Below are 27,086 nucleotides of genomic sequence, written 5' to 3'. Positions count from 1 at the left end.
AAATGTTCATCTTTTGATTATTGCTGTTGCCTCACATAATTCTGTTTGTGATTTTTAATTTCCAGTCCATTTTAAGCCAGCAGTAATTGTGAACAATAGTTGACTTAAATGAAACAACCCAGCATGTTGTGTAAAAACATTTAACCCAACCAGCTGGGTCAAAATAACCCAGCATGTGTTCTGTCCAATATTTTCCCAGTGCTGGGTTGTTTTTAACCCAGCATTTTTTTAGAGTGTACCTAATATATTCAACATTTTTTATTTGAATCAATTAATATATATGCATATATATACATAGTTAGAATCCTTCATTGCGCCGCTCATCAGTTACTCAGGAAAAAGGTGGATACACCTCTTGGTAACACTTTATTTTACAGTTTCTTAACTAGTTGCTTATTAGCGTGGATATTACTAGAATATTAGCCATTTATTAGTACAAATTAAGCACATATTATTGCCTTATTCTACATGACCTTATTCTACATCCTTAATCCTACCCCATACCTAAACTTAACTACCTTACTATTATAACGTATTAATAAGCAGCAAATTAGGAATTTATTGAGTAAAAAGTCATAGTTAATAGTGAATAAGTGTTCCCTATTCTAAAGTGTTACCCATCACTTTAATTATATCATATACACTGCAAAATGATTTTCTTTTTGTGTTGTTTTGTACAAATGATGATATGATACTTTTTTGTTTGGTTTAAGAGAAATTCACTTAATTTTCATGCATTTATCAGAAAACAAGACTTCATATCTTTTGCCATTTACATGACTGTTATGCTGTAAAAAAAAAAAAAATGCTGGGTCAACCCAGTGCTGGGTGAAATATGGACAAACCCTGTGACTGGGTTTGACCCAGCGGTTGGGTTAAATGTTTACTCTTGTTTAAAAATTACTATATGGCTGACCTAAAATTAACCCAAAATAGGTTGTAAATTTAAAAATCTGACAAAATTACTAAAGGCATCAGCAATAATCAAAAGGTGAACATTTACTAATAAGCAATTAAACAATTAAAATAAAGCAATTGAAACAATTAAAAGCAATTGAAACAATTAATCAATATTTATTATTTAATTATGTATTCAGCTTATTAATAAATGTTCATATATTGGACGTTAATAAATGTTTATTTCCAACCTATTTTGAAATATAGTCATTTTTAAGCAATAGTTGAGTTAAATAGAACTACAGAGAAGGTTGAGTTAAATGTTTTACCCAACTGCTGGATTGAAACAACCCAGTCACAGGGTTTGTCCATATTTCACCCAGCACTGGGTTGACCCAGCATTTTTTTACAGCATAACAGACATGTAAATGACAAAAGATATTAAGTCTTGTTTTCTGATAAATGCATGAAAATTAAGTGAATTTCTGCTTAAACCAAACAAAAAAGTATCATATCATCATTTGTACCCAGCGCTGGCTTGTTTTTAACCCAGCATTTTTACAATTACTAGAAGACAAAAATATTCAAAACTGAATAAAATCAAATGGGTTTTGAACAACATCAGGTGAGTAAATGCTGACAGACGCTGTAATTCAGGGTGAACTGTACCTTTAATAATAGGCCTGTGATCATTTGGTCAGCAGCTCATACATCCCTACTTTGGCACATTGCTCTCAGGGGACACATATTGAAGTTTATTTTTAGTCTGGTGATAATATTCACTTTGACAATTCAGAAACTGCACTCATTTTAGACACTAAAGCTGTTTTTCCCCTTTTAATTGAGCCCTTATTTATAAAATTAGCCTATTAATTAAACCTGTCAGTGTGGCTATCTATCCATCTATCTATCCATCTATCTATCTATCTATCTAATAGACGTGTTTGTGGGAGGAGGAGGAAATAAAGCGAGCCAGTAGAAAGGGAAAGGAGAGAGAGGTCATCATCATTTGGTGCAGGCTGTGGTGTAGATGAGGACACGCATGAGCTGAGTCCTCCACACCGGCAAACTCTCCTCACGCAAGAGTCACTGTAAGCGCCTCACGTAATACCGAATCGCAGTTTCCGTGTGTCGGTGATGTTCATGGTTATTAATAGGCTGCCGTGGTCTTCCGTCGGTTTCTTTGGACCATTCAGATCACCGTATCAGATGCGAGTGCGCAGTTTCTGAGGTGACAATACAAAGGACGTTCAAGATTCATTTCATACGACTCGATTTGAACGCGGACCGTAACCGGAGGCGATGTTAATGGAGCCGTGCACGTCTTGTTGAGGATCCATCTGCACTCGTCCTCAATGGTCACCTTCTGTCCGAGCCTGTCTTTCTGCTTGCTGCAGTCCGCATCAGAGGATGTACGCGGAGGGAAGCACGCCAGACACTGAGCCAGACGAGTGCCAGAAGAAGACATCATGCTTCTCCAACATCAAAATATTCCTCATATCAGAATGTGCCTTAATGTTGGCACAGGGCACTGTAGGAGCCTATCTGGTGAGTCGAGCCGTTAACACAGGCAGCTCATACGTACTGTATGTGGATGACATTGAATGGTGTCCGGTGCGCATCGCTTATCTTTTCCCCGAAGCGATAGAAATAAACAGCGGTATGATGAGGTGTAGGGCTTCTTGCGTGTGTATCGCGACTGCTTTATCTGCATATGATTTAGAGGCGCTTTAATGAAAAATGATCATCAGTCCAGTGAGTGGCCCAGTGGTCAAACACCTCTCTCTCCTTTCCAACATTATGCATCACTGGCTCCAGGACAAAATAAGGGAATCTCAACGAAGGATTACCTTGTTTTGTCTTTGAGCCACTTATGCACGTAACGTTGGAAACAAATATGTCAGAATGATCATCTTCTGTGGCAAGCTGTTTTGTCATTTATTCCTTAAAATATTTTCTATTTTTGTGTTACTGTAGTACTAATTTTCCAATTACTAGAAGAAATCTAATATTAACTAACGTTTTTTATTTAAATATTAACTTTTTTTTAATTAATAGCCTATTAGTAGGCCATATCTATGACTGGTTTACTATATGGAAAAGTAAATATGCACTGTTATTTCAATGTAAATTACTTATCTTTTTCTGCATGTTTATGACAGTTTTAATAATCTTGCCATTTCAAGTTTATATTTTGTTTTGGTAGGACTGATAAAGCCTTTGGCTAACTCTAGTGCATTTACAGTAATAGTTATTAATCTGCACCATCTAGTTAATGTTATTTAATGAAAATGCAGTCATTATTACTTAACCTTAATTCACAGTGAAACTAATGTTAACAAGGACAACATTTGATTTTAATAGTGCATTAGTAAATGTGGAAATTAACATTAACTAAGATTAATAATTGCTGTAGAAGTATTGTTCATTCTTAGTTCATGTTAACTAAAGTAGGGAAAATACACTACTACCAGTCAAAAGGTTTTGGACAGTAAGATTTTTAATGTTTTTTTTTTTTTTTTTTAAAAAAAAAGCCCATCAAGCCTGCATTTATTTGACCAAAGTACAGCAAAAACAGTAACATTTTAAAATATTTTTGCTATTTCTGTTTTTAAAATGTAAATTTATTTTTGTGATTTTAATTCTGAATTTTTAGCATCATTACTCCAGTCACATGATTCTTCAGATCATTCTAATATTCTGATTTGATGCTCAAAAACATTTTAGTGGATTTTTTTTAGCTTTCTTTGATGAATAGAAAGTTCAGAAGAACAGCATTTATCTGAAATAGAAACCTTTTGTGACATTATAAATGTCTTTATCATCACTTTTGATCAATTTTAAAGCATCCTTGCTAAATAAAAGTTTTAATTTCTATAATTTCTTTCCCCCCACCAAAAAAAACAAGCTTTTTGTATGTACTCAATTGTTTTAATCATGTGATGCTGAAGACTGCTGAAAATGTAGCTTTGATCACAGGAATAAATTACATTTAAAAAATATATTTAAATGGAAAGCAGTTATTTTAAATAGTAAAAATATTTCACAGTATTACTGCTTTTGCTGTATTTTGGATTAAAACAATGCAGTCATGGTGACCATAGGAAACTTATTTACTTCTTACTGTTCAAAAACTTTTGAGTAGTGTAATTATTCAAATAGCTTCCATTAGGCTATATTTTCCAGTTTTCTTAGTAGCTACATTTTAACTTATTACTAACATTTTAATTGGACTAAAATAGAAATTGAACTAAAAAAAATAAAGTATTGATTCTAACTAGGCATTACAACAATAAAAATGAAATAGGTAAGAAATGTCACTAACAATTAGGAGAAGTACTCTGCCAAACAACAGAAATCAGTGACAAAAATGTGTAATTTGTTGCCAGCAACAATAGTAAAAAAAAGTATTAATAACATAAACATAGATGGTAGTTTGTTTAATCAAATAAACATTAAAGTGGTCTACCCTAGACTTCATGTTAGCTTTCAGTACAAGAGAAAGATGCACACTGTTACATCACTACATGAATGCATCTGCTCTGTAGGGTTGGGAGTAAAGTGATATGATCGATTTGTCATTTTCCCTAGCGATGACTTATGAAAATGCCTGATGAACAATTCTGCCAATTCAAAACCTTGTGCTTCATTTGAGGTGTTTAATGTTATGTATGGAAGGTGACTTGAATGTCACAGTATTAAATTGTTTAAATAATTGTATAAAACACTTAAAGTCCAAAACCATAACAATTTGGCAACACTCATATGGATGTTTACCGGTTTGATTTATACCTTTAATACAGCATATATGTTCAGATCAAAATCTCACCAATCAGTTCTGTTTTTTAAGATCTCTAAGCCATGAATGAAATATTCTGAGTTGTGAATAGGGAGACGTTTAGTTATTTGTTGTCAGTTCAAAAGTGTGTTGTTTCTTTATATTTTAGGTCAGTGTCCTCACCACGCTAGAGCGACGTTTCAACTTGCAGAGTGCTGACGTGGGTGTGATCGCCAGCAGCTTTGAGATTGGCAACCTTGCCCTCATCCTATTCGTCAGCTACTTTGGGGCCAGGGCCCACCGGCCGCGGCTGATTGGTTGTGGAGGCATCGTGATGGCGCTGGGAGCGTTACTGTCAGCGCTGCCTGAGTTCTTGACCCACCAGTATGAATATCAGACTGGAGAGTCACGACCTGTGGGACAGGGACAGGACGTGTGCTCCAATACTAGCCGAGCGGGGCTCTCTGATCCTAGTTACATCTGTGGGAATAGAACCAATACCAACATGATGTACCTGCTGCTGATCGGAGCTCAAATGCTTCTCGGGGTTGGAGCGACTCCCCTGCAGCCTCTGGGCGTGTCTTACATCGATGATCACGTCAGACGAGAAGACTCATCCCTTTATATTGGTAAGAGTGATCTACACAAATGAAGAAAAAAAGTGCTCCAAAATCATCAGTATTGTAGATGACAGACTCTGCCAATAGCACATATATTTTACGGCTAGGTTTTACTAAAAATATATGAAACATGGACATATTATACACATAATTTCGTTCTCTTAAATTAAGGAACAGAATTAATACTAGAGTAAGGGATGCTTCCCGCCTGGTGTACTTGGATACATTTTGATTTTACTTTATTAAACCCATTATTAAAAACCTTTATTAAATTAATTAAAATGATTAATAACAACAACAACCACTATTATTATTATTATTATTATAAATATAAAACACTTTAAAATAATGATAATAATAATTATTATTATTTTAATTGGTTTTATTTTAAAGGTTTATAAAAAATTAATAAAACAAAAAAAATACTTATTTATTTAATTGTTTATTTTCGTTCTTCTTTCTAATTAAGTAAAAATCTATCTAAGTACCCCTGGTTGCTGACCACTGATCAACACACAGACTGATGAATGCCTGAAAGAAAGAGAGGTTAATAATTTGTAACACTGTACAATAAGATTCATTTGCATTATTTATTGCATTAGGGATCATTTACTAACAATGAACAACGTTTTTTAGAGTTTTTTTTGTTTGTTTGTTTTTACTGCTGCTTATACTATTGTTCAATGTTAATTAATGTTTATAACGTTCATAATTTACTTGAAACCTGAAATGTTAAAACTGTGTTAGTATATGAGGAAATTAACATTAACCAAAAAAATAAATAACAATTTAGAATAGGCTCCTATTAAATAATGTTAGTCAGTGCATCAACTAGCATTAACATTAACAACAAAACCCACCCAATTGCTATACTCAAAACTACCCTGGTGAAAAAAACAGCATATGCTGGTTAGGTAGGTTTTGATGCTGGTTTAAGCTGGTCCTTAGCTGGTTTAAGCTCCAGCATCAAAACATACCTACCAGCATATGCTGGTTTTTTCACCAGGGTAGCCCAAATACTAGCCCAGTCACGTTTCAAGGGGGGTCCAGTATACAGTTTGCATTTCAGGGGATAAATATAACGTTAGTTGGGGTCACTTCAACCCGGGGCAATAGTGTTGAAGTAGCTCAAATCCGCGGGAAAACCACTGACATGGTAACGCCGCTAACAATGGGCAACGCCCTTGTTACAGTATTTATACATCTGGGTTAACATTAGTAAATAAACTGTTACAACTTTTGATTTTAATTAGGGCTGTCAGTTTCATGCGTTCATGCAATTATGCCCTAAAGATATTGGTGCAAAAAATCCCCCTGTCCCTGGTGAAAAAAACAGCATATGCTGGTAGGTATGTTTTGATGCTGGGATACTGTTTAGGTATGTTTTGATGCTGGTTTAAGATGGTCCTTAGCTGGTTTATGCTGGTCCTTTGCTGGTTTTTGCTGGTCCCAGCAACATGACCAGCATAAACCAGCACCAAAACATACCTAACCAGCATCCCAGCATCAAAACATGCCTACCAGCATAAGCTGTTTTTTTCACCAGGGGTATGTGTTTTGTCTCATATCTATCTATCTATCTATCTATCTATCTATCTATCTGTGTATCTATCTATATGTATATATCACACGATATCACATTGGCAGCAAGAGCAATATGACACAAGTGCTGATTTTGTCCCAATCTATCACAAGGTTAAATGTGATTTTATACAACAGTTCGGTAAATAAGAAGTTAATAGTGTTACATTTTAAACACGATATTATATGTTTTTGCTCAATTTTGCAGAGAGCATATTACCTTTGAAGCCATAGCAGAATTGTTGCATGTCTCTGAGCTAAACTCCCATTCATAAAGAGAGCCATTTATTTAATTCCTGAATGAATCAGCCATTTAAAAGAATTGAATGAATGGCTTATGACTCATAAAGACATTTACCGCCACCTACTGGCAGATTTTAGTTTCTTATTTTGAGTATAATTTCAGTAAAAAAAAATTAATTAAAAATAATAATAATAATAATAATAATAACATTGAAGAGGTAGTTCACAAAAAAAACAAAAAACAAAAAATCAATTCTGTCATCATTTACTCACCCTCATGTCGTTCCAAACCTTTCTTTTGTGGAACATAAAAGAAGGTATTTTGAAGACTGTTGGTAACAAAGCTGTTTTAGTTACCAAGACTTTCATCGTTTGAACAAAAAAATACTGAGATGTTTTTCAGATTATCTCCTTTTATGTTCCATAGTTTGCAGCCTAAATATTTATATGTAATAAATTCTATGTTGAATCAAATAAAATATTTCTTTCTTAAGCTACAATTTGTAATGTTGATACTTTTCTCATTTAACACAAAAATAGCTTTAAATAATATTTTGTGGGTATATCCACAGTCAAATTTATTTCGCGATTAAATAGATTAATTAATCGAAACATCATGTAATTAATTAGATTAAACATTTTAATGACAGCCCTAATTTTAATAATGTAAATAATAATAATAATAAAACAATTAACAATAATGTAAATATTGATATTAATGGTAACTAAAGTGCTTTAATAAGTATTTTTCATTGTTAGTTCATGTTACCTAATGTCATAACATGGATTTTATTATTATTTTAAATACGTTCCTTGAGGTTTTTTTGCACAGAAAATAAACAAACAAATAAATATGCAAAAAATGATTATTTTCTACTCTCCTTCTGACCTTCTGTCTAAAACGACCTGTTTTAAGGGGCGGGTCTTTTAAGGGTTGTCAGGAATCTGATTGGCTGTTATGATTGGCTAACGTCATTGGTGAGAAGATGACTATTCATCGATAACCTGCTCTGGAGGCGGTGTTTATGCAAATGTTTGTGCCCGGATGATGTCATTTTACACCTCAGATCTAAACGAGCCATTTTTAGAGCTTGATTAAACAAAAGCTTCGTTTATAATGAGAAGGATGTTTTAAGCTATGAAACTTATAAGATGTTTTAATGGTACAAAGACCTCTTATATGCCAAAAGATCAAGGCAAATTTGATTTCTCACAAAAGTGTTGTACATTGTTGGTTCATAATATCTAATATATAGAACATTATTGTAAAATGTTCCAGGTGAATTGTTCTGAAAGGGCTTATTTGCCTACCTACTCCATTTCATGAGAGAACAATAACACCTGCTTAAAATGCTCTCCTTTTGGATTTGAACCAGATGCCATGGCAATGCTTAAACATTCACCAGCGTCTACACCAAGTAATAGGAAACAGTGAACTAGAGGTGTAATAGGCTGGACCGTGAGTTTGTTTTTTGTTACCACAGCAGCCTAAGAAAGACTCTTTTGATATGTTACAGAAGCTGTATTCTAAACGCTCTCAGACGGCACTACTTGAACCATCTGTAAACGTGCTGGTCAGGCACTAAAAGAAACACTACAAAGTACTGTTGTTGTTTGAGGGCATATCATGTAGCAGTACCGTCAATATCCTGGCACTGCCGCAATTACAGCACTTATTATTATTAATGATTTATAAGCCACAAAAGGTTGTATCCTTGGTGCATCAGCTACTGCTTCCTGACTCCCTGTCAGAAAGCTTTTGTATGAAGATACACAAACAGCATGGATATTTTATATGGCTGAAATATGAGCTGTAGTAGGTTTAGGTTTGGGGGCGAACTCACTTGGGAAATTTCCAAGTATCAAGCTTAAACCCACTGGTTTAGCGTAGTGCACCACTGTCTTAATCTCCTGTTGCTATGTTGTTAAGGAGTAAACAAGAAGCAACGATGGCCTTCGGTGCCTGTTACTTTTGCTATGAAGCTAATGTGTGCTGGCTGCGGTGTCATCCCTCAGGCAGCTCACTCTCCCTCTCTCTATTCTTCTCACTCGCTTTCTCTCGCATGACTACAATGATTCGCCATACATTTGACACAAATAAGGAACAGATCAACTCCAGACTTTAATGTCTTAAAAATCTCCTAAAATAAACCCCTAGCATGGAAACTGATCAGCGCATGACTATTATAGTTGAGTAGCGTTCAACAGGTAATGAAAGACCCAGATGTGAAGATCTGTGAGTTTCCATGCAATGTCTGATGTCTTTGCATTGAGCTGACTTATCTGTCTATGAGCATTAATGTCTGTGCAACCCATGCAAGCTTCTTTCCCACTCCCTCCCTCTCTCCGTCTTTGAATCCTTTTTAACCTTTAAACTGGACCTATGTCTTATTTTAGCATAATGTAAACTAGCACGGACATAAACATCCTCTTTGGAGACAGTCTTTGCTGGTGGGCATAGTGAAATCAAGTTATTTCTGTTTGATCACAGAGGCTTTGGTGAACAGAAATGCATTTAGCGTCGTTCACAAAGGCATAAGCAGAAAGGCCTATCTGTTTTAAGTGAATTATCCAGCATCTGTGTTCATACAGAATACCAGAGTACCATAGTAAGAGAACTGATCTAGGATTACATTCTCTTGTGAGGGGAAACATTAGGACTGACATGCATGATCTAAGATGCTTAATCAATTTCATGCAGGCTAATGGATAGAACTAAAACACTTTTTAAAGATCAGCGCAAATATACCATTAAAGGTCATGTTACATACCCTTCTATTCTCTTAACTTCACAGCAAGGAGGAAAGTTTCATTCTTTCCATATTAAAGGCCCGTTCACAACAAGGATGATAACTAATGGTATCATCCTAATTCAGTAAGAATAGTCCACACCACAACTATACAATAACGACACAGCAACGATATCATTGGAATCACTTTCAATATTATTTATTCAAGCTGATAAATGATAAAAACAGTAACAGCCAATCAGAATCCTGTTTTAAAGAGCTTAAGCATTTAAAGTGTCAGATGACAACCACACCACGCTTATAATAAACTAAACGTTATTGTGTGTTGGTGTGGACAACAATAATTATCGTTATTGGTGTGAATGGGCATTAAACCTAACATACTTTTATTACATGGATCTATAGAGTAACTACTTGGTTCTGACTGGTTAATTGTGCCTGACTAGTTTTTAGTCACTGTAGTATGGTTATGGTTCTGCCAGTGGTAACCTGCAGTTTTTTTTTTATATAAAACACATTTTCACTGCTGTTTCCACGACTAAATAAGAACTGGGATATGTTTTCATACACATTTGCAAGAAATGTAATATTTTCAAATATTTAATTCTCATTACTCAGTAATTAACCCTTTAACTGTCACTCCCATTTTTGAACACAGACATAAAAATGCACTATCCAGACTTAGATTTTTATAATTCATGAATGAAAATGTTTTGTAATATGATTTTGATTTACATTTTCCACGGTAATGCAATGTCTGATTTTGAAAAAGCCTTTCAAAGGATGAATTTTGAGATTCTTTTGAGACAAAGGTTAGAACTCATGTTATGATGTAGATTTTTTAAGTGGCACTCTTGACATATATTAATCTATTACTTTTCCTATGTAATTTCTAACACAAAAATATGGTAAAATATGTATTAAGGAGTCTTAGACCTATCCAACGATGTATAGTTTGTCATGATTAGATTAGGATTTATTTGTAATATGGTGAAATAAACATAGGCGTCCCATAGGGGGGACGGTGACAGTTAAAGGGTTAATTATACTGGGTTTTAGTTTTTTCTAGAGTATACTCTGTAGGATGGTGCATTTGATAAATTCACTACACAAAATTTGTCCTGCGAAGTAAAACGCATGTACTGCAGATACATTATTTAGTAACCAACACACATTCTTTCTATGAGGGTTGCGCTTCACTAAATAAAATGATTTAATAAATGCCAAAAAGCACTTATTCACGTTTACACAGGACAAGGTTAAATGGCGCACATGTAATATCTGTGGGAGCGCAGAGTCATGATCTCTATATAGGAGCGCAAGCCCGCTGCAAGCCAAGAGATTCGTGCTCCCACCCTCTCGTATTACACTAATGCACTATTGTCTTGACATTTGCCATTAAAATAACTCCAAAACTGCCTCAAATTAACTATGAAAACAAGAATAAATTCGTATAAGCTGCAATTAATTTCTTATTGGTTAAAATGAACAGAGACTCGTGTTTTTCCATGGGATTGGCACCTATGGTAATGGCAAATCAGACTGTTCTTCCGCGCAACTGAAACCGGTGCTATGTTCATATTGCTCATTCTTGTTTCATACAAACACAATTGGCGTCATCCTACATCTTAGTTATTGAATAAAGTGAAAATGGCCTTAAAGGATGTCAGTATTAAAGATGACATATCATGACAATTTGACTTTTTCCGTGTTTAAGTGCTATAATCGGGTGCCCCGCTTTCTGTGCTTGTGCTTCCTGTGTGTGCACTCAGAAAACCATATATCGGAAGTTTCAACTAATATTGCTAAACGCATGATTTCAGCGCAGTAGACATGATGATCAAAACCAAACAGATGTTTTTTTTGGCAGAGTATCTGATGTATGAACTGTAAAGGCACAGCCCTATTTTGGAAAAAGGGGCAGGGAGCAGCAGCTCATTTGCATTTAAAGAGACATGCACAAAAAAAAGTGTGTTTCTGCTTCTGCTCAAAAAAGGAAAACAAATGATTTGTGGGGTATTTTGAGCTGAAACTTCACAGACACATTCCGGGGATGCTTGAGACTTATATTGCATATTTTAGGTCTCATTTAACATGTTTTATAATAGTTTTATAATAGGTCTCATTTAACATTACAGTGATATTATTGCAGTGTTTGTCTAAGCCAATTGTTGTGTGCAATATTGTTGTATGCAGTATGCAAAATCCTTAAAATTATTTTAAAGAAAGTAATACTTCTATTCAGTAAATATGCATTAAACAAAAATAAATACAATTTATAATCTTACAGAATATCTCTATTTGAAATCTTTTGTTGTTCTTTTAAACTTTTAGAATCCTGAAAAAATATGTATCACAGTTTCTACAGAAATTTTAATAGAAATTTTAATTTTAATGTTTTTAACACTGAGATAGCAAGAAAGTTTATTGAGCACCAAATCAAATTTTAGAATGGAAATTCAGGTTTGCCATTTCAGGAGTCAATTCCATATATATATATATTAAAACAGAAAATAGTTACTTTAAAATGTAATAATATTTAACAATATTCCTGCGATCCACAGCCGAACATAACCAGTCATATCCAATCATATTCCAATGGAGGCCTTATTTCTATATATATAAAAAAAAAAAAAACAGTGATTTTATTGCATTTTTGATCAAATAAGTTCAGCACAAATGGTAAGCATGACACTTTTTTCAAAAACAAATAAAAATTCTTAAACATTTCATTCCATATTTTTGATTGGTAGTGTATTAAGCAGGGATGTAATGCACAAGAGAGTGTACAGTCAGTCGGTCATTATCGCAAAATAAACCCCTTCTGGACAAAACAAGATTATCCCATCAGCTGCGTCTCATTATCTCTCATGTAATTTATAGTAGTACATGGCTGTTTGTGTACTTCAGTGTTCTCTGTTAATGATTATGCTGTGCTGCATCTGTGTCTGGACAGATAATTACCTGCCGAAGGGTACAACCTCTGATAGTACAACCTTTACCAACACATGCACAATCTATATCTTGGCTACTCTTTGAGTATTCCCACAATATGTAACAATCAACACAGAAATGTGTGTGCTTGTCAGCTTTCACATAAAACCATCAGGTGCCGGTTAGTGCAATGATGATGTAAATTATGGAAATTAACTGTTTTCCCCCAGAGAATATTTAAAATGTACATAACTAAAGGAAATAGCTCCTTTCATTTGGGCTACTTTATAGGTTCTGTCTCAGAATAGAATATGCTATAATTGTCCTTCTGTAATAGTTCTAATAATAATAAACTCTAAAACTTTGCCCTAAAAAGAGGCTATTTACATAAGCATCTAGATCATTAGCGGAAATGTCTTGTTAATAACTGAAGGGTTTGAGTCAAGGGGACTGAATGAGTTGACAGCAGTTTGGCCAAAACTGCATGAATGAATATAATATCCTTGCATAACTTCTCTGACTGTAGTCTTTTGTATTCTATTACAGGTATCTTATTCTCTACACTGGTGTTTGGACCAGCCTGTGGTTTTATTCTTGGCTCTCTGTGCACCAAAGTTTATGTTGATGCAGTCTTCATTGACACAAGTGAGTGCCGGCATCACAAATGCTGAATCACTGAAATGCGAATGGCTATTTTTGAATATGAATTCCTGTTTTTTTGTTATTTGTACGTGGCTTTAGGTAAATGCATGCTGTTAAATCAATATGTGTAATGAAACACCGTGTCTCAGTAAATATCTTGTCACATCTCTGTTCACTCCTAACAGCCACGCTGGACATCACTCCTGACGATCCACGCTGGATCGGTGCCTGGTGGGGCGGCTTTATCATCTGTGGCCTTTTCCTCTTCCTCTCCTCGTTTTTCATGTTTGGGTTCCCACAGTCGCTGAACGAGCCTGGGGAGGGCCCAGGAGGTGAGAGTGAACAGGCCATGCTGCCTGCTGAGCTGGTGCAGGAGTATGAAGGAGTCAAAACCTCAGATGACCCCGAGATCAACACTGGCCTCACCTGCTGCCAGCACCTGCAGGGTGAGAGAGAGGACAAGAGAAAGTCACAGAAACACACAGAGGTCATGCATTAGGTTTTATAGGTGTTTATACATGAAATAATCATTTTCTTTGATTTGCCATTGTTGCCAGTTCATTATTTAAAGTAGTTCTAGAAGCAATTTCTATGTGGAGAACAAGACTCATCCCTCAAAATGATGTAAATAGATTGCAAAAGGGACTTTTAATCTGGGGTTTTATTTATTTATTTATTTTTACTTTTTTTCACAGTGTATGGACTTTCTCCCATTCATTTTCAGTCACCTCCCACCAAACCCTCTACACGCTTTAGGGGGGTCTGTTACAGTTTTAATTTCGTTGACGAATAATTTTTGTCAAAGACATTTTTTAAACAACAAAAACAAGATGATAACGAAACAAAAACTCATTTTGAATTACAAAAATTATGATGAAAATCGTACATTTTTGCTAACAAATAAAAATGAGATGAAAATGTTAGGAAGGGACGATTTAGGGAGATTCATTCAGTACGAATCTGCTGTTAGGAAGTTAAATGCGTACATATGAACTGTATCAAAACCTATTGATCTATCCTGCGGGACATTAGCTAGCATACATTTGCTGCACGTCTCAAAAAGCATTCAAAAATATCAAAATCTGGGAGTAAGAGAAGAGCAGAATATGTATGGACACAAAAGAGAACTCAATTCGGCCCATTTTTTGGAGCGCACACACTGAAGCAGCGCTTCTTACACAGCACAAGAGTACTCTTTCATGTCTCATGAATGGAGAAATACACACAAAATGATGTTGAATTGTCCGTTTTGATGAATATTCACGTAAACACACTCTGTTATGTCTTATGTGAACGTAAACACATGGGAAGATATCAGACGTGTATCAGTACATTGCATCCGTGCATTAGATTTTAAAGAGACAGCAGCCTAATTTAGTTTCCATTGTCTGTGGCATTGATGTTAATCAAGCAACAATAGAAAGACAGCAAATCATTCACTGCGTTTGACTGAATCACTTTAGTAGCCCTAATAAAGATGAATCTAAATTTATTTATATAAATAAATATGTCTGCTTGAAAAAAAGAAGAGTATGGTAAAAGTTATTATAACGAATGCATAATTAGCCTATACAACCATTGGTATTTAATTGAAAAGAAGATCATGTGCTTGAGTCTTTATGAAAAGTGGGACAGAGGGACTTCATTTGATTTTAATTTAAAGGCATGTTGCATGTCACAGCAGTTAAATCTGTGTCTGTCATGATAAAATCTTAATATCAACCCTATACAATGAGTTTGGTAATTTTAGAGAAATGCTTAATAAATGCATTACAATATAACTAAACCCATTAGATTTTAGTCAACTAAATCTACTGTAGATTTAAAAAACCAGAGTCTAGTTTAAAACTAGACTAAAACTAAAACAATTCAGATGGATAAAATATGACTAAAACGAAATAGCATTTTAGTTAAAAGACTAAGAGTAAATTAAAATTTGCTGTCAAAATTAACACTGGTCTTTTAAAACTTAATGGGCTCAAGGGAGGCTAGAGAGACTCGGACTACCACTGTAATATATAAAACACAGCACCTTTGGAAAGTAAATAACAATTAAACTGAACTAAATATTTTCCAGAATGTATATAGGATCTCTGATATTACAGTGTTTAGGTTCTGGAAAGTGTTGTCTTTATTATATCATGCTTAATGTTTTTCTTACATTGTTTAAATAGATCTTTTAATATAAAAATCAGTAGCTGTCTTTATATTTTTGTAAAAGGACCTCACATTTGCGAATCCGTGACGTCAAAAAGTATAAACCCCTGGATTACAAAATTCTCTGTGGAACTTGAAAAATGTCATTTTTTTCCTGATCATCCTCTAATATCCTCTAATCTTCCTCTCAGTTATCCCTAAGGTGACTAAGCATCTGCTGTCCAACCCGGTTTTCACCTGTGTCATTCTCGCTGCCTGCATGGAAATCGCTGTGGTGGCTGGATTTGCTGCCTTCCTAGGGAAATATCTCGAACAGCAGTTCAACCTTTCAACGTCCTCCGCTAATCAGCTCCTTGGTAGGCAAAAACAGAATATTTTCATAACCGCATAAAAACATCCAACTCATAATATGAAATCCCTGCAATCTGTGCGTTTTCAGGTATGACAGCAATCCCCTGTGCTTGTCTGGGCATTTTCCTGGGTGGGCTCCTGGTGAAGAAGTTGAATCTGTCTGCATTAGGGGCGATTCGTCTGGCTATGCTAGTCAATATCATCTCTACGGCCTGCTACGTCTCCTTCCTCTTCCTTGGCTGTGATACGGGCCCGGTCGCTGGGGTTACTGTTGCCTATGGCAACGAGTGAGTAGAGCGCTTCACCATAAAAGCCTCACACAAATTTTTAATGATCCACAACAATTGGCAATAAATACAGACACTTAGAGTATAAAGACTTCTGTGTTCACACCGCTAAAGCACTAAGTTGAATTGTTTGCAGCATTAATTTTACAGAGGATCAGGTTTGTAACTCGACTCACTAAACTACTTGAACTTGAAGGGAACATGTCGTCCTTCCCTCATCCCATATTCATTGTTTCCATTTAGGAGTCTAGGTTCATGGGAGCGGACGGAGGCCGCGTGTCTGTCAGGCTGTAATTGTTACACGTCTTCTCTAAGCCCCGTCTGCGGCTCCAATGGCATCACCTACCTCTCAGCCTGCCTGGCTGGCTGCACTAAAACCGTAAGTGTTTCCCACATCCATTCATATTCATACAGATCAGTTAACTCAGACATACATCTACTTAAAGGGATAGTTCACCAGAAATTACAATTATGTTATTAAAGGAGAAGTCTCCTTCCAGAATAAAACATAAAACATTTACATATAATGTACTCACCCCCTTGTCATCCAAGATGTTCATGTCTTTCTTTCTTCAGTCGTAAAGAAATTATGTTTTTTGAGGAAAACATTTCTTCATTTTTCCCCATATAATGGACTGATATGGTGCCCCGAGTTTGAACTTCCAAAATGCAGTTTAAATGTCTGAACAAAGAAAGACATGAACATCTTGGATGACAAGGTGGTGAGTACATTATCTGTAAATTTTTGTTCTGGAAGTGGACTTCTCCTTTAATTACTCACCCTCATGTCATACCAAACCAATAAGACCTCGTTCAACTTTGGAACACAAATTAAGATATCTTTGATGAAATCCAAAAGCTGGGACAGCAATGCAACTGACACGTTCAAGGCCCAGAAAGGTAGTAAGGACATTGTTAAAATAGTCAGTGTGACATCAGTGGTTCAACTGTATTTTTATGAAGCTACAAGAATGCTTTTTTGTGCAAAGAAAACAAATATAACAAGTTTATTCAACATTTTCTTCTATTCCACATCAAAGACTGACACAGAAAAGAAGAAATTGTTTAATGTCATTGTTTTTTTTGTTTTTTTTTGTGCTAAAAAAGAAAAGGCAAAGGATTGCATATGGACTAGTTTAATGAAGTCCTTACTACCTTTCTGGGTCTTGAACGTGTCCGTTGCATTGCTGTTTATGCAGGGTCACAAAGCTCTCAGATTTCATCAAAAATATCTTAATTTGTGTTCTTAAGATGAACAAAGGTCTTTGGAACGTAATTAATGACAGAATTTTCATTTTTGGGTGAACTAGCCCTTTAAGGATTTCCTGGGGTCATAGTATTAAGAGTTCTTTTGGGCATGCTAATTTTTCCTCTTTAAGATACTTTGTCTCAAATCTCTGGTTCTTTTTTCACTGAATGGTCACTTGGAAATCCCCAGAGCAGCACTTAGGATCCATCATGAAATATGCACTCAGATCTGCTCTCCTCCTCTCCTTCTCAGAATCTGACAGGCTGTAAGTGCATCGCCCATGGCGACGGGCCGGGTACAGCCATGCCGGGGAAGTGTTCCAGTCCAGGCTGTCAGCAGGCCTTTCTCACGTTCCTAGCAGTTGTGTGTGCATGCAGCATGATCGGAGCCATGGCCCAGACTCCATCCGTCATCATCCTGATCAGGTAATGCTGCTTACACCATTTGAATCTTAAAAAAAGCATGTGAAATGTTTCATCAGTCTTTATCAGTCACATTTCATCTACACATCATAATGAACTATAATGTACTGAACTATTAGTTGTTGCTTTTGTCTGTAGAACTGTGAGCCCAGAGCTGAAGTCATATGCCCTTGGAGTTCTCTTCCTGTTGCTCCGGCTGCTGGGTAAGATATTTGCATAACAAGTAACACCTACAGTGTCTCTGCAGGAGAATTTTACAATTTGTTTAGTTATTTTAAGCATGCATCTTTATAATGTTGTTTGGTTGATATCAGTCGGCTTATATATACACTACCATTTAAAATAATATTTGAAATGGTAGTAACTTTTGACGCTCTAGCGGTTAATAAACAGAACTGCATGCATCTTGCAGAAGAATATTGTAGCCGGAGCTGCTTCTCTCTGTTTATGTCTATGACGAGTCACGCAGGTACTGGGCTACTCCGCAGCGGTTCCTACTAGAACCAGTCTGAAATAGTCAGAATATAAAATTATAGGTGTACTATAGTGATTATTATAGGTGTACTGTAGTGATTCAGGATAAGCCAAAATCACGGTTTGGAAAACAGATTCATTATGTACTCACATATTGTATAAACTGTCAAATCTGAACACAAAAAAAGTTACGGATTGCAGCTTTAAATGATTTTGAAAGATTATGTTCAGATTATGTTATAGGTTATGTTCAGACTATCAGCAAAAATTAGATTGTTTTGCATATTCGTATTTTATCCAAATGGGGTTTTGAAAGTGTGGACAGCAAAAAAACACATAAAATGTGATTTTTCATATCCAGATTTGGATGTGGTTTGTAAATGTGATTCCAGTCAGATTTTTACAGATGCGTCTCCATCTGGATGCTTTGGCTGCTCAAATCAGATTTCAAATTATTTTTTTGCGTCACTCTTAATGCAACACAATGATAATGTCAAAACCAGTGACAGAAATGCCGGGGAGGATTCATACAGTAACTACAGCATGGAACATCACAATGTATACCAGTCTCTCCCATTGCTAGGCTTTCTTGTGCGACAAGGTGCTTTCTTGTGCAAAAGCCTCATCACATGCAGATAGACTGGTTTTGTCTGGACACACAAATCTGATTTGATCACTTGCAATTAATAGTGAAAATAACTGTTTTCTATGTTAATATATTTTTCAAAATGTAATTTATTCCTGTGATATCAAAACTTAAAGGGATAGTTCACCCAAAAAAGAAAATTACCCCATGATTTAGTCACCCTTAAGCCATCCTAGATGTATATGACTTTCTTCTGGGCTGTATTAAAAATGTCCTGACTCTTCTAAGCTTTGTAATGAAAGTAAATGGCTGTTCAGATTTTAAAGTCCCAATAAAGTGCATCCATCCATCATAAAAAGTGCCCCACATGGCTCCGGGGCTTAATAAAGGCCTTCTGAAGTAAATAAATGGGTTTGTGTGAGAAAAATATCCATATTTAAAACTTCATAAAGTGTCATTCCAGGGGATGATGTAGGACGTAGGTGTAGGGTAAGCTCCATTGAAAATATGCTAGTCTGGTTACAGCAATGGAAAACCAGTCTTCTCTTGGCTTATATGTGACCCTGGACCACAAAATCAGTCATAAGTTGCACGGGTACATTTGTAGAAATAGCCAAAACATCGTATGGGTCAAAATTATTGATTTTTCTTTTATGTCAAAAATCATTTGGATATTAAGTATGTTCCATGAAGATTTTTTGTAAATTTCCTACTGTAAATATAACAAAACTTAATTTTTGATTACTAATATGCATTGCTAAGAACTTCATTTGAACAACTTTAAAGGTGATTTTCTCAATATTTAGATTTTTTTGCACCTTCAGATTCCAGATTTTCAAAAAGTTGTATCTCGGCCAAATATTGTCCTGTCCTAACAAACCTTACATCAATGGAAAGCTTATTTATTCAGTTTCCAATGATGTATAAATCTCAGTAGAAAATTGACCCTTATGACTGGTTTTGTGGTCCAGGGTCACATATTAAAATCCCTGTTTTATACTTCTAATTTGTGACCGGTGTTTTGTTTTGCTCTCTCCAGCGTTTGCCCACGTCCTACATCATCCGTTGAAACGTCACTCTCTTGTGAACATGCGCACAGCAGTTTATAATAGTTTATAATCTCTGTAGTTTATAATATAAAAAGTTGTAAATATGGATATTTTTCTTACACAAACACATCGATTGACTTCAGAAGGCCTTTATTAACCCCCCAGAGCTGCATGAAGTACTTTTTATGATGGATGGATGCACATTATTGGACTTCAAAATCTCAACAGTCATTCACTGCCATTATAAAGCTTGGAAGAGCTAGGACATTTTTAAATATAACTCTGATCTATTCATTCAAAAGAATAAAGTCATATACACCCAGTATGGCTTAAGAGTAAGTAAATCATGGGGTAATTTTCATTTTTGAGTAAACTATCCCTTCTATTCCAGCAGCCATTATTCCAGTCTTCAGAGTTACATGATCCTTCTAATAATCATTTTAATATGCTTATTTGGTGCTCAAGAAACAGTTCTTATCTTCAATGTTAAAAAGCATTAATGCTTAATAGTTTTTGTGGAAACTGTGATACATTTAGAAAGTTTAAAATAAAAGCATTTATTTGAAATTAAAAATGTCTTTACTGTCAATTTTGATGAATTTAATGTGTTCTTGCTAAATAACATTTCTTTCAAAAACTTGGAATGGTATTTATTTAACAAATTTGTCAGGCTCATAAAAGCAAATATTTATATTAAAGCAAAAATCTTATCTGGTCATTGGAAATAGTTTACCTACAAAAGTTTACATACACCTTGTAGAATTTGCAAAATGTTAGTTTTGCAAAATGCATGTTGTTTTTATTTAGTACTGTCCTGAATAAGTTATTTCACATAAAAGACGTTTGCATATAGTCCACAAGTGAAAATAATAGTTGAATTTATAAAAATGACCTTGTTCAAAAGTTTGCATGCACCTGATTCTTAATACTGTTTTGTTACCTGAATGATCCACGGCGTTTTTTTTGTTTTTTTTTTAGTGACAGTTGTTCCCTTATTTGTCCTGAACAGTTAAAATGCCTGCTGTTCTTCAGAAAAATCCTTCAGGTCTCACAGATTCTTTGGTTTTTCAGCATTTTTGTGTATTTGAACCCTTGCTAACAATGACTATGATTTTGAGATCCATCTTTTCACACTTTTCACCCTCAGAGGTCAACTGAGGGACTCATATGCAATTATTACAGAAGGTTCAAACTCTCACTGATATTTTAGAAGGGAAAACGATGCATTAAGAGTGTAAACTTTTGAGCAGAATGAAGATGTGTACATTTTTCTTATATTTACCAACTCATATGCAACTATTACAGAAGGTTCAAACACTTACTGATGCTCCAGAAGAAAAAATTATGCATTAAGAGCCGGAGAGTGAAAACTTTTGAAATCAAAATTTGAAAATCAGGGTAATTTTAACTTATTTTGTCTTCTGGGAGAGGGCAGTACAAAAAAAAAAAGGATATTTAGGCAAAAGAAGAAAAATTGACACATCTTCATTCGGTTCAAAAGTTTTCACCCCCCCTGCTCTTAATGCATTGCGTTCCTTCTGAAGCATCAGTGAGCGTTTAAACCTTCTGTAATATGAGCAGTGTTGGAGAAAGTAATGCATTACAATTTTGCGTTACTCCCTGAAATAATAACTAATTACGTTAATTACTTTTTATGGAAAGTAATGCACTACGTTACTTTTGCGTTACTTTTTAATTCTTGCTTCGTTTTTAATATAAAACAATTCTAATGTAAAAGCCCTTTTACACCAAAAGTGAAATGACTTCACCTCAGGCTGAAAGAAAAGTACATTTGTGCAAGAGATCACTCTTCAGCTATAAAAAAATGAAGCACAAATGTTAGTTTATCTAAAGTCATTTTTGCTTATTAGTATGGTAGAATTGCATCATCGAAGGTCAGACACTGGTTAATAAAATGGGATTACATACATAAAGGATATTTGTTTTATTTAACATATTTAATTATTGCAGGGTTGTGTCATATTCTGAGTTTGCATTTCACTGTTTTTATTCATTTTGAGGAATACTGAATCTGTTTTTTTGTGAGTGAGATGAATTTATGCATGTTCACATTTAGTCTAGAATACAGTAACATCATGTTTACTCCCGATTTCCTGACAGGAGACTTGTCAATCAATAAATGGGGAAAAAAGTAACTGGCGTTACTTATTTGAAAAAGTAACTGTTTTCTTAGAAATTCAAAAGTAATGTGTTACTTTACTGGTTGCTTGAAAAAAGTAATATTATTACGTAACTTACTTGTGTTACCCCCAATACTGAATATGAGTCCCTCAGTTTACCTCAGTGTGAAAAGATAAATCTCAAAATCATACAGTCATTGTTGGAAAGGGTTCAAAATACACATAAATGCTGACAATTTGGGGACCTGAATGATTTTTCTGAAGAACAGTGGGCAGTTTAACTGTTCAGGACAAACAAGGGACTCATAAACAACAATAATTAAAAAAAAAACAGCTGTGGATCATTCACGTAACAACACAGTATTAAGAATCAAGTATATGTAAACTTTTGAACAGGGTCATTTTATTATAAACTTATCTATTATTTTCTCTTGTGGACTATATGGAAACATCTTTTATGTGAACTATCTTTTTCAGGTCAGTACTAGATAAAAAATAACATGCATTTTGTATGATCCTTCATATTTTGATAAAATAATTAACATTTGGCAGATTCTGCAAGGTGTATGTAAACTTTTGACCTCAACTGTAAGAATTAAAGTGCACTCAAACGGATCTGTTTTCAATGTTCCAGGTTTCATTCCTCCACCTCTGATCTTTGGCATTGGGATTGACTCCACCTGCCTACTGTGGAGCTCCGTATGCGGCATTAAAGGGGCCTGCATGCTTTACGACAACATAACCTACCGTTACCTTTACGTCAGCATCGCCATCGTTCTCAAATCCAGCGCCTTCATCCTCTACGCCGTCACCTGGCAGTGTCTGCGTCAGAACTACTCCAGGTACATAAAGAACAGTGAGGACTACCTGACCCCAAGCCAGCTGTTTGCCTCCAACCTCACCCTGGACAATCTGGGCAAGGACATTGCACAGAACCCTTCCAACCGCACCAAGTTCATTTACAACCTGGATGACCACGCCTGGAGCGAGAACATGGAGTCAGCCATATAGTCCCACCCCAAAGAGGGCCAGCCGGCCTATATGCACATATGCTAATTTAGTCTCATATCGCTTTTATTCAAAAGAAAATCCATATATAAGCCGATTTCTGCACATTCCCGCTTCTGGGGAGAAATGGGCACTCTTTTAGCGTATCCAGGGTGATTTAACTAAACAGAGCCAAATGAATTTGACTGTTACTGTAGTCAGGATTTGTATATGCTGGATATACGATACGTGGAAATGAAACGCATCCATTATATTAGGGGACGTGCTAGGTTGCAGTTCCAAAACTGAACTATTAATCTTCCATTAGTCAAAACTAGCCCCAGCTTACATATATGAGCACCTTTTTAGGTTTCATTTTGGATGGTCTTTTTAGTATTTTTTTAAGAACTGTAAAGAATATTAGCATATAAGTTCTATGAATATTAGCTAATATGTTTACTTGAATATCGTGAGGCTGTCTATTTTTATGGAGGGTCTTAGAAAGCTTGATGTTATTACTCAATCTCTCCTCTGTACAGGCTATTAGACTTAAAAAACGTAGATAAAAGTGCAGAGTTTACACACGTCATGTAACCTATTAATCAACCTAAATACATAATAGCGAACATTTTAGGCCCATGTCTGTGAAAACGTATAGCTTGACTAGACAAAAGGTTCATTAGTTTTGTGACGCCTCGTCATTTGTCACCTGCAGTGATCTAAACTAAAGCAACGTGCAACATTAATCAGTAGTTGTTATCAAGCAGAGGACGCTGAGGGACGAAAGAAGGATTTATTTCAATGCATGCAGGTATTGCATGTTGATGCATCAGAGCAGGCGCATGGGAATTTTAAGAAGTAAATTGTTTTGGTGAAGGTAGACATTTCCCTTCTATTACTCCAGCATCTTCTCAAGTGGTGTTTTATAATGGTATTACGGCACCTTACGTACTTTTTTCTTCCAGTCTGTCATCAATATGTTTAAGGAAATTAACTCGGAAGACCAAACTATGGAAGCTCGTTTCCGCCGCGGAATAAAACAAACAAACAAAAAAAAGGTTATGACTTATCTCACAATTCTGACTTTTATCCTCTGGATTGTGTGATACAAACTCGCAATTCTGTGAACATATCAGTTTTTTTTTTCTCTCAGAAATGGACTTTATTATGGACTTTTTATGGAGTTTGTATCTCACAATTCTGAAAAAAAAGTCAGAATTGCGAGATACAAACTCGCAATTGTGAAAAATAATTAGAATAATTAGTAATTCTGACTTTATAACTCGCAATTGTGTTTATATCTCACAGTTTTGAGAAAAAATGTCAGAATTGCAAGATACAAAGTCGTAATTGCGAAAAAAAAAGGCAGAATTGAAGATACAAACTCGCAATTGTGAAAAAAAACCTCAGAATTGTGAGTTTATATCCCACAATTCTGACTTTATATCTAGTAATTCTGACTTTATGGCCCGGTTTCACAGATGGGGCTTAGACTAAGCCAGGATTAGCCCATGGTTCAATTAGGACTTTTAAGTAATTTTTATAAATGTGCTTAGAAAAAAAACATTACTGGTGTGCATTCTGAGACAAAACAAAGACACTGATATATTTTAAGATCAGTCAGTTCAAGTTTCTTTTTGTTGAAACATCTGAGACTTACATTTTAGTCTAGGACTAGGCTTAAGCCTTGTCTGTGAAACCAGAGGTATAACACGCAATTGTGGGTTTATATCTCAGTTCTGAGAAAAAAAAAGTCAGAATTGCGAGATGTAAACTCAAAATCGTGAGAATTGTGAGATAAAAAGTCGCAACTGAGAAAAAAAATCAGAATTGCGAGTTTATGTCCCGCAATTCTGACTTTATAACTTGCAATTATGCGTTTATATCTCACAGTTCTGAGACAAAAAGTCAGAAAGGTGAGATACAAACTCACAATTGAGAAAAAAAGTCAGAATTGAAGATACAAACTCGCAATTGTGAAAAAAAAAGTCAGACTTGTGAGATAAACTCAAGTAAACTCTAAATTGCGAGAATTGTGAGATAAAAAGTCGCAATTACCTTTTTTATTTTTTATTCAGTGGCGGAAACGGGTTTCCGTACCAAATGTTTTAATTAACAGTAAATTGTAAAACTTTTTTTTTTAATGTTGCAATATATAAAACAAGAAAATAAACATAAGGATTTATGAACTGCTATATCTATCTGAGTTACATAAAATAACAAAAATTAAAACATTTTTGTATGACATTGGACCTAAGAATTGGTTTCATATACTTATGAATTATTTTCTATGCTTTTTCTAAAAAATATATATCTGTCAAAAAAAAAAAAAAAAAAAAAAAAAAGGACGGGAAGGTGGTGGATCCATGGAAATGTAATAAAGCTAAATGCTCTTTACAGAGGACAATTATTTGTTTCTGCTGCTTTTCAAAGACGGTTTACTGGATGCAAGTATATTGAAGAGACCCGCACAGGGCAAAACCCGAACGCATTATCACCCTATCATGTAAATGGCTTCCCAAGCACATTATTTTAATGCACTGCAATATACGCCGAAACGCTTGATTGCTTGAATGTTGAGGCCGGTGTCAATACAAAATGGGATGATATAAGAATGATGTCATTGTTTATATAATCATTCCTCTCTATAGATAATTCATTGCCGTAAAAGTGCCAAAGTGATGCCATTTAAGTGTTCTGAGTTCTCTCCGAGAGGCGGTTTTTCATAATGCTGGAATTGTATATGACCGCGAGATGCTTTATCGTATTGTACGTAGACATATGTGATATCTTAAGCGACCATTACACCTTGTACATAGTGACATTTAAATCTATTCTCTCCAGAATGTAGAACATAGCGATGCTTTAGGCTTTTACAGGTGATGTTACAAGTCTTACCTTTGGACAAAATATATATATTATTGTTAAATGCAGATGGAGATTATGTTATGCTTACAGAGGAATGTTGTGGTATATTTTTCTACCCATGTCTGTATTATGAAGCTTATGTGTAATGACCATAAAAGGTGTAAGAGTAAAAAAAAGAAAAATTATAAAATTATAAGAACAACTATCTGCACTAAAACATTGTCCTTGCATTTTTATTTTGAAGCTCAAAAATGTTCTCTGTTGACTAAGCAAAGCTCTCTGCACATAAAGCATTCATCACAGAACAGGATTATAGTACATGAATATGAAACAGAATTATTTACAAGCACCCTTGTGCTTTCTTTCAAACTTTGGTGATTCAGACGGCTGTCTTCAGATTGTTTATATGCCTCACAACATGTTTAGACGTATTTTGCACTTGTTTTCTATCTTAAGGCAAACGGGACGTCAAGTATCAGATTTTTTGCTAATATACCACACAAATCCGCTGAATAAAAGCAGCATCAGTAGATTGTTTACATTTATACAGCTAAATGTGTTAGCCTGCTGGTAATAAATAGTACATAACGGACTGAAAACATTAAAGGAACAAGAAGTTGTTTTTTTTTAACCACACTGTGAAGGTCTCAGTCTATCACCCTCAAATGTTCCAGCAAGACTGGCGAGCAGGTACGAAATTCTGTGAAAAGGGCAGACTGCTTTACATCAGCAAAAAAAAGGATGCGTACAGCTATCCCCCAATTGCGACAATGAATTCCACTTCAATGTACGAGGCTCCTGTGTAAATATAAACCAGGCTGTACTCAGTTTTAAAAGCATGACCTTAAAAGTCTGCAGCTTGTAAAAACCTTTAAGGCTTTTAGTTTTCACTGCAGGATATAAGGAATTGAAAACAGCTTTAAAAAAAAAAAAAAAGACACAGAGACATTTGTCTCTAACACCTTGCAATTACATTTTCACTATGTGTTCTTACTAGTAATACATTATGTGCTTAGGTGTTGCATTTATTGTGTTCATGCTAATACATTAAATATTAGTGTAGCGATACA

At 35.1% G+C, this 27,086-nt stretch overlaps 1 protein-coding gene across 1 annotated transcript; it reads left to right on the top strand.

Moving 5' to 3' along the window:
• The first annotated feature begins 1,885 nt into the window (after nucleotides 1-1,885).
• On the top strand, nucleotides 1,886-25,917 carry slco3a1b (solute carrier organic anion transporter family member 3A1b). Its single transcript, XM_051114786.1, has 10 exons — nucleotides 1,886-2,445; nucleotides 4,845-5,304; nucleotides 13,350-13,448; nucleotides 13,631-13,891; nucleotides 15,794-15,958; nucleotides 16,042-16,240; nucleotides 16,484-16,619; nucleotides 17,742-17,914; nucleotides 18,050-18,114; nucleotides 22,796-25,917. The coding sequence occupies exons 1-10, from the start codon at nucleotides 2,308-2,310 to the stop codon at nucleotides 23,170-23,172; spliced, it is 2,073 nt and encodes a 690-aa protein (XP_050970743.1). The 5' UTR covers nucleotides 1,886-2,307; the 3' UTR covers nucleotides 23,173-25,917.
• The last annotated feature ends 1,169 nt before the right edge of the window (nucleotides 25,918-27,086 follow it).

This window comes from Labeo rohita, chromosome 7 (genome assembly GCF_022985175.1).
Source record: "Labeo rohita strain BAU-BD-2019 chromosome 7, IGBB_LRoh.1.0, whole genome shotgun sequence".
NCBI classification, from domain to species: Eukaryota; Metazoa; Chordata; class Actinopteri; order Cypriniformes; family Cyprinidae; genus Labeo; species Labeo rohita.
The sequence above is the reverse complement of the archived record's forward strand: the minus strand, read 5'-3'. Positions and strand labels throughout refer to the sequence as shown.

Bases quoted from the DNA above. Each gene is read 5' to 3' on its own strand.
- slco3a1b (XM_051114786.1), top strand. From the start codon at position 2,308: ATGTACGCGGAGGGAAGCACGCCAGACACTGAGCCAGACGAGTGCCAG. The intron at 5,305-13,349 runs GTAAGAGTGATC...ATTCTATTACAG, and splicing joins AGACTCATCCCTTTATATTG to GTATCTTATTCTCTACACTG. The intron at 16,241-16,483 runs GTGAGTAGAGCG...GTTTCCATTTAG, and splicing joins ACTGTTGCCTATGGCAACGA to GAGTCTAGGTTCATGGGAGC.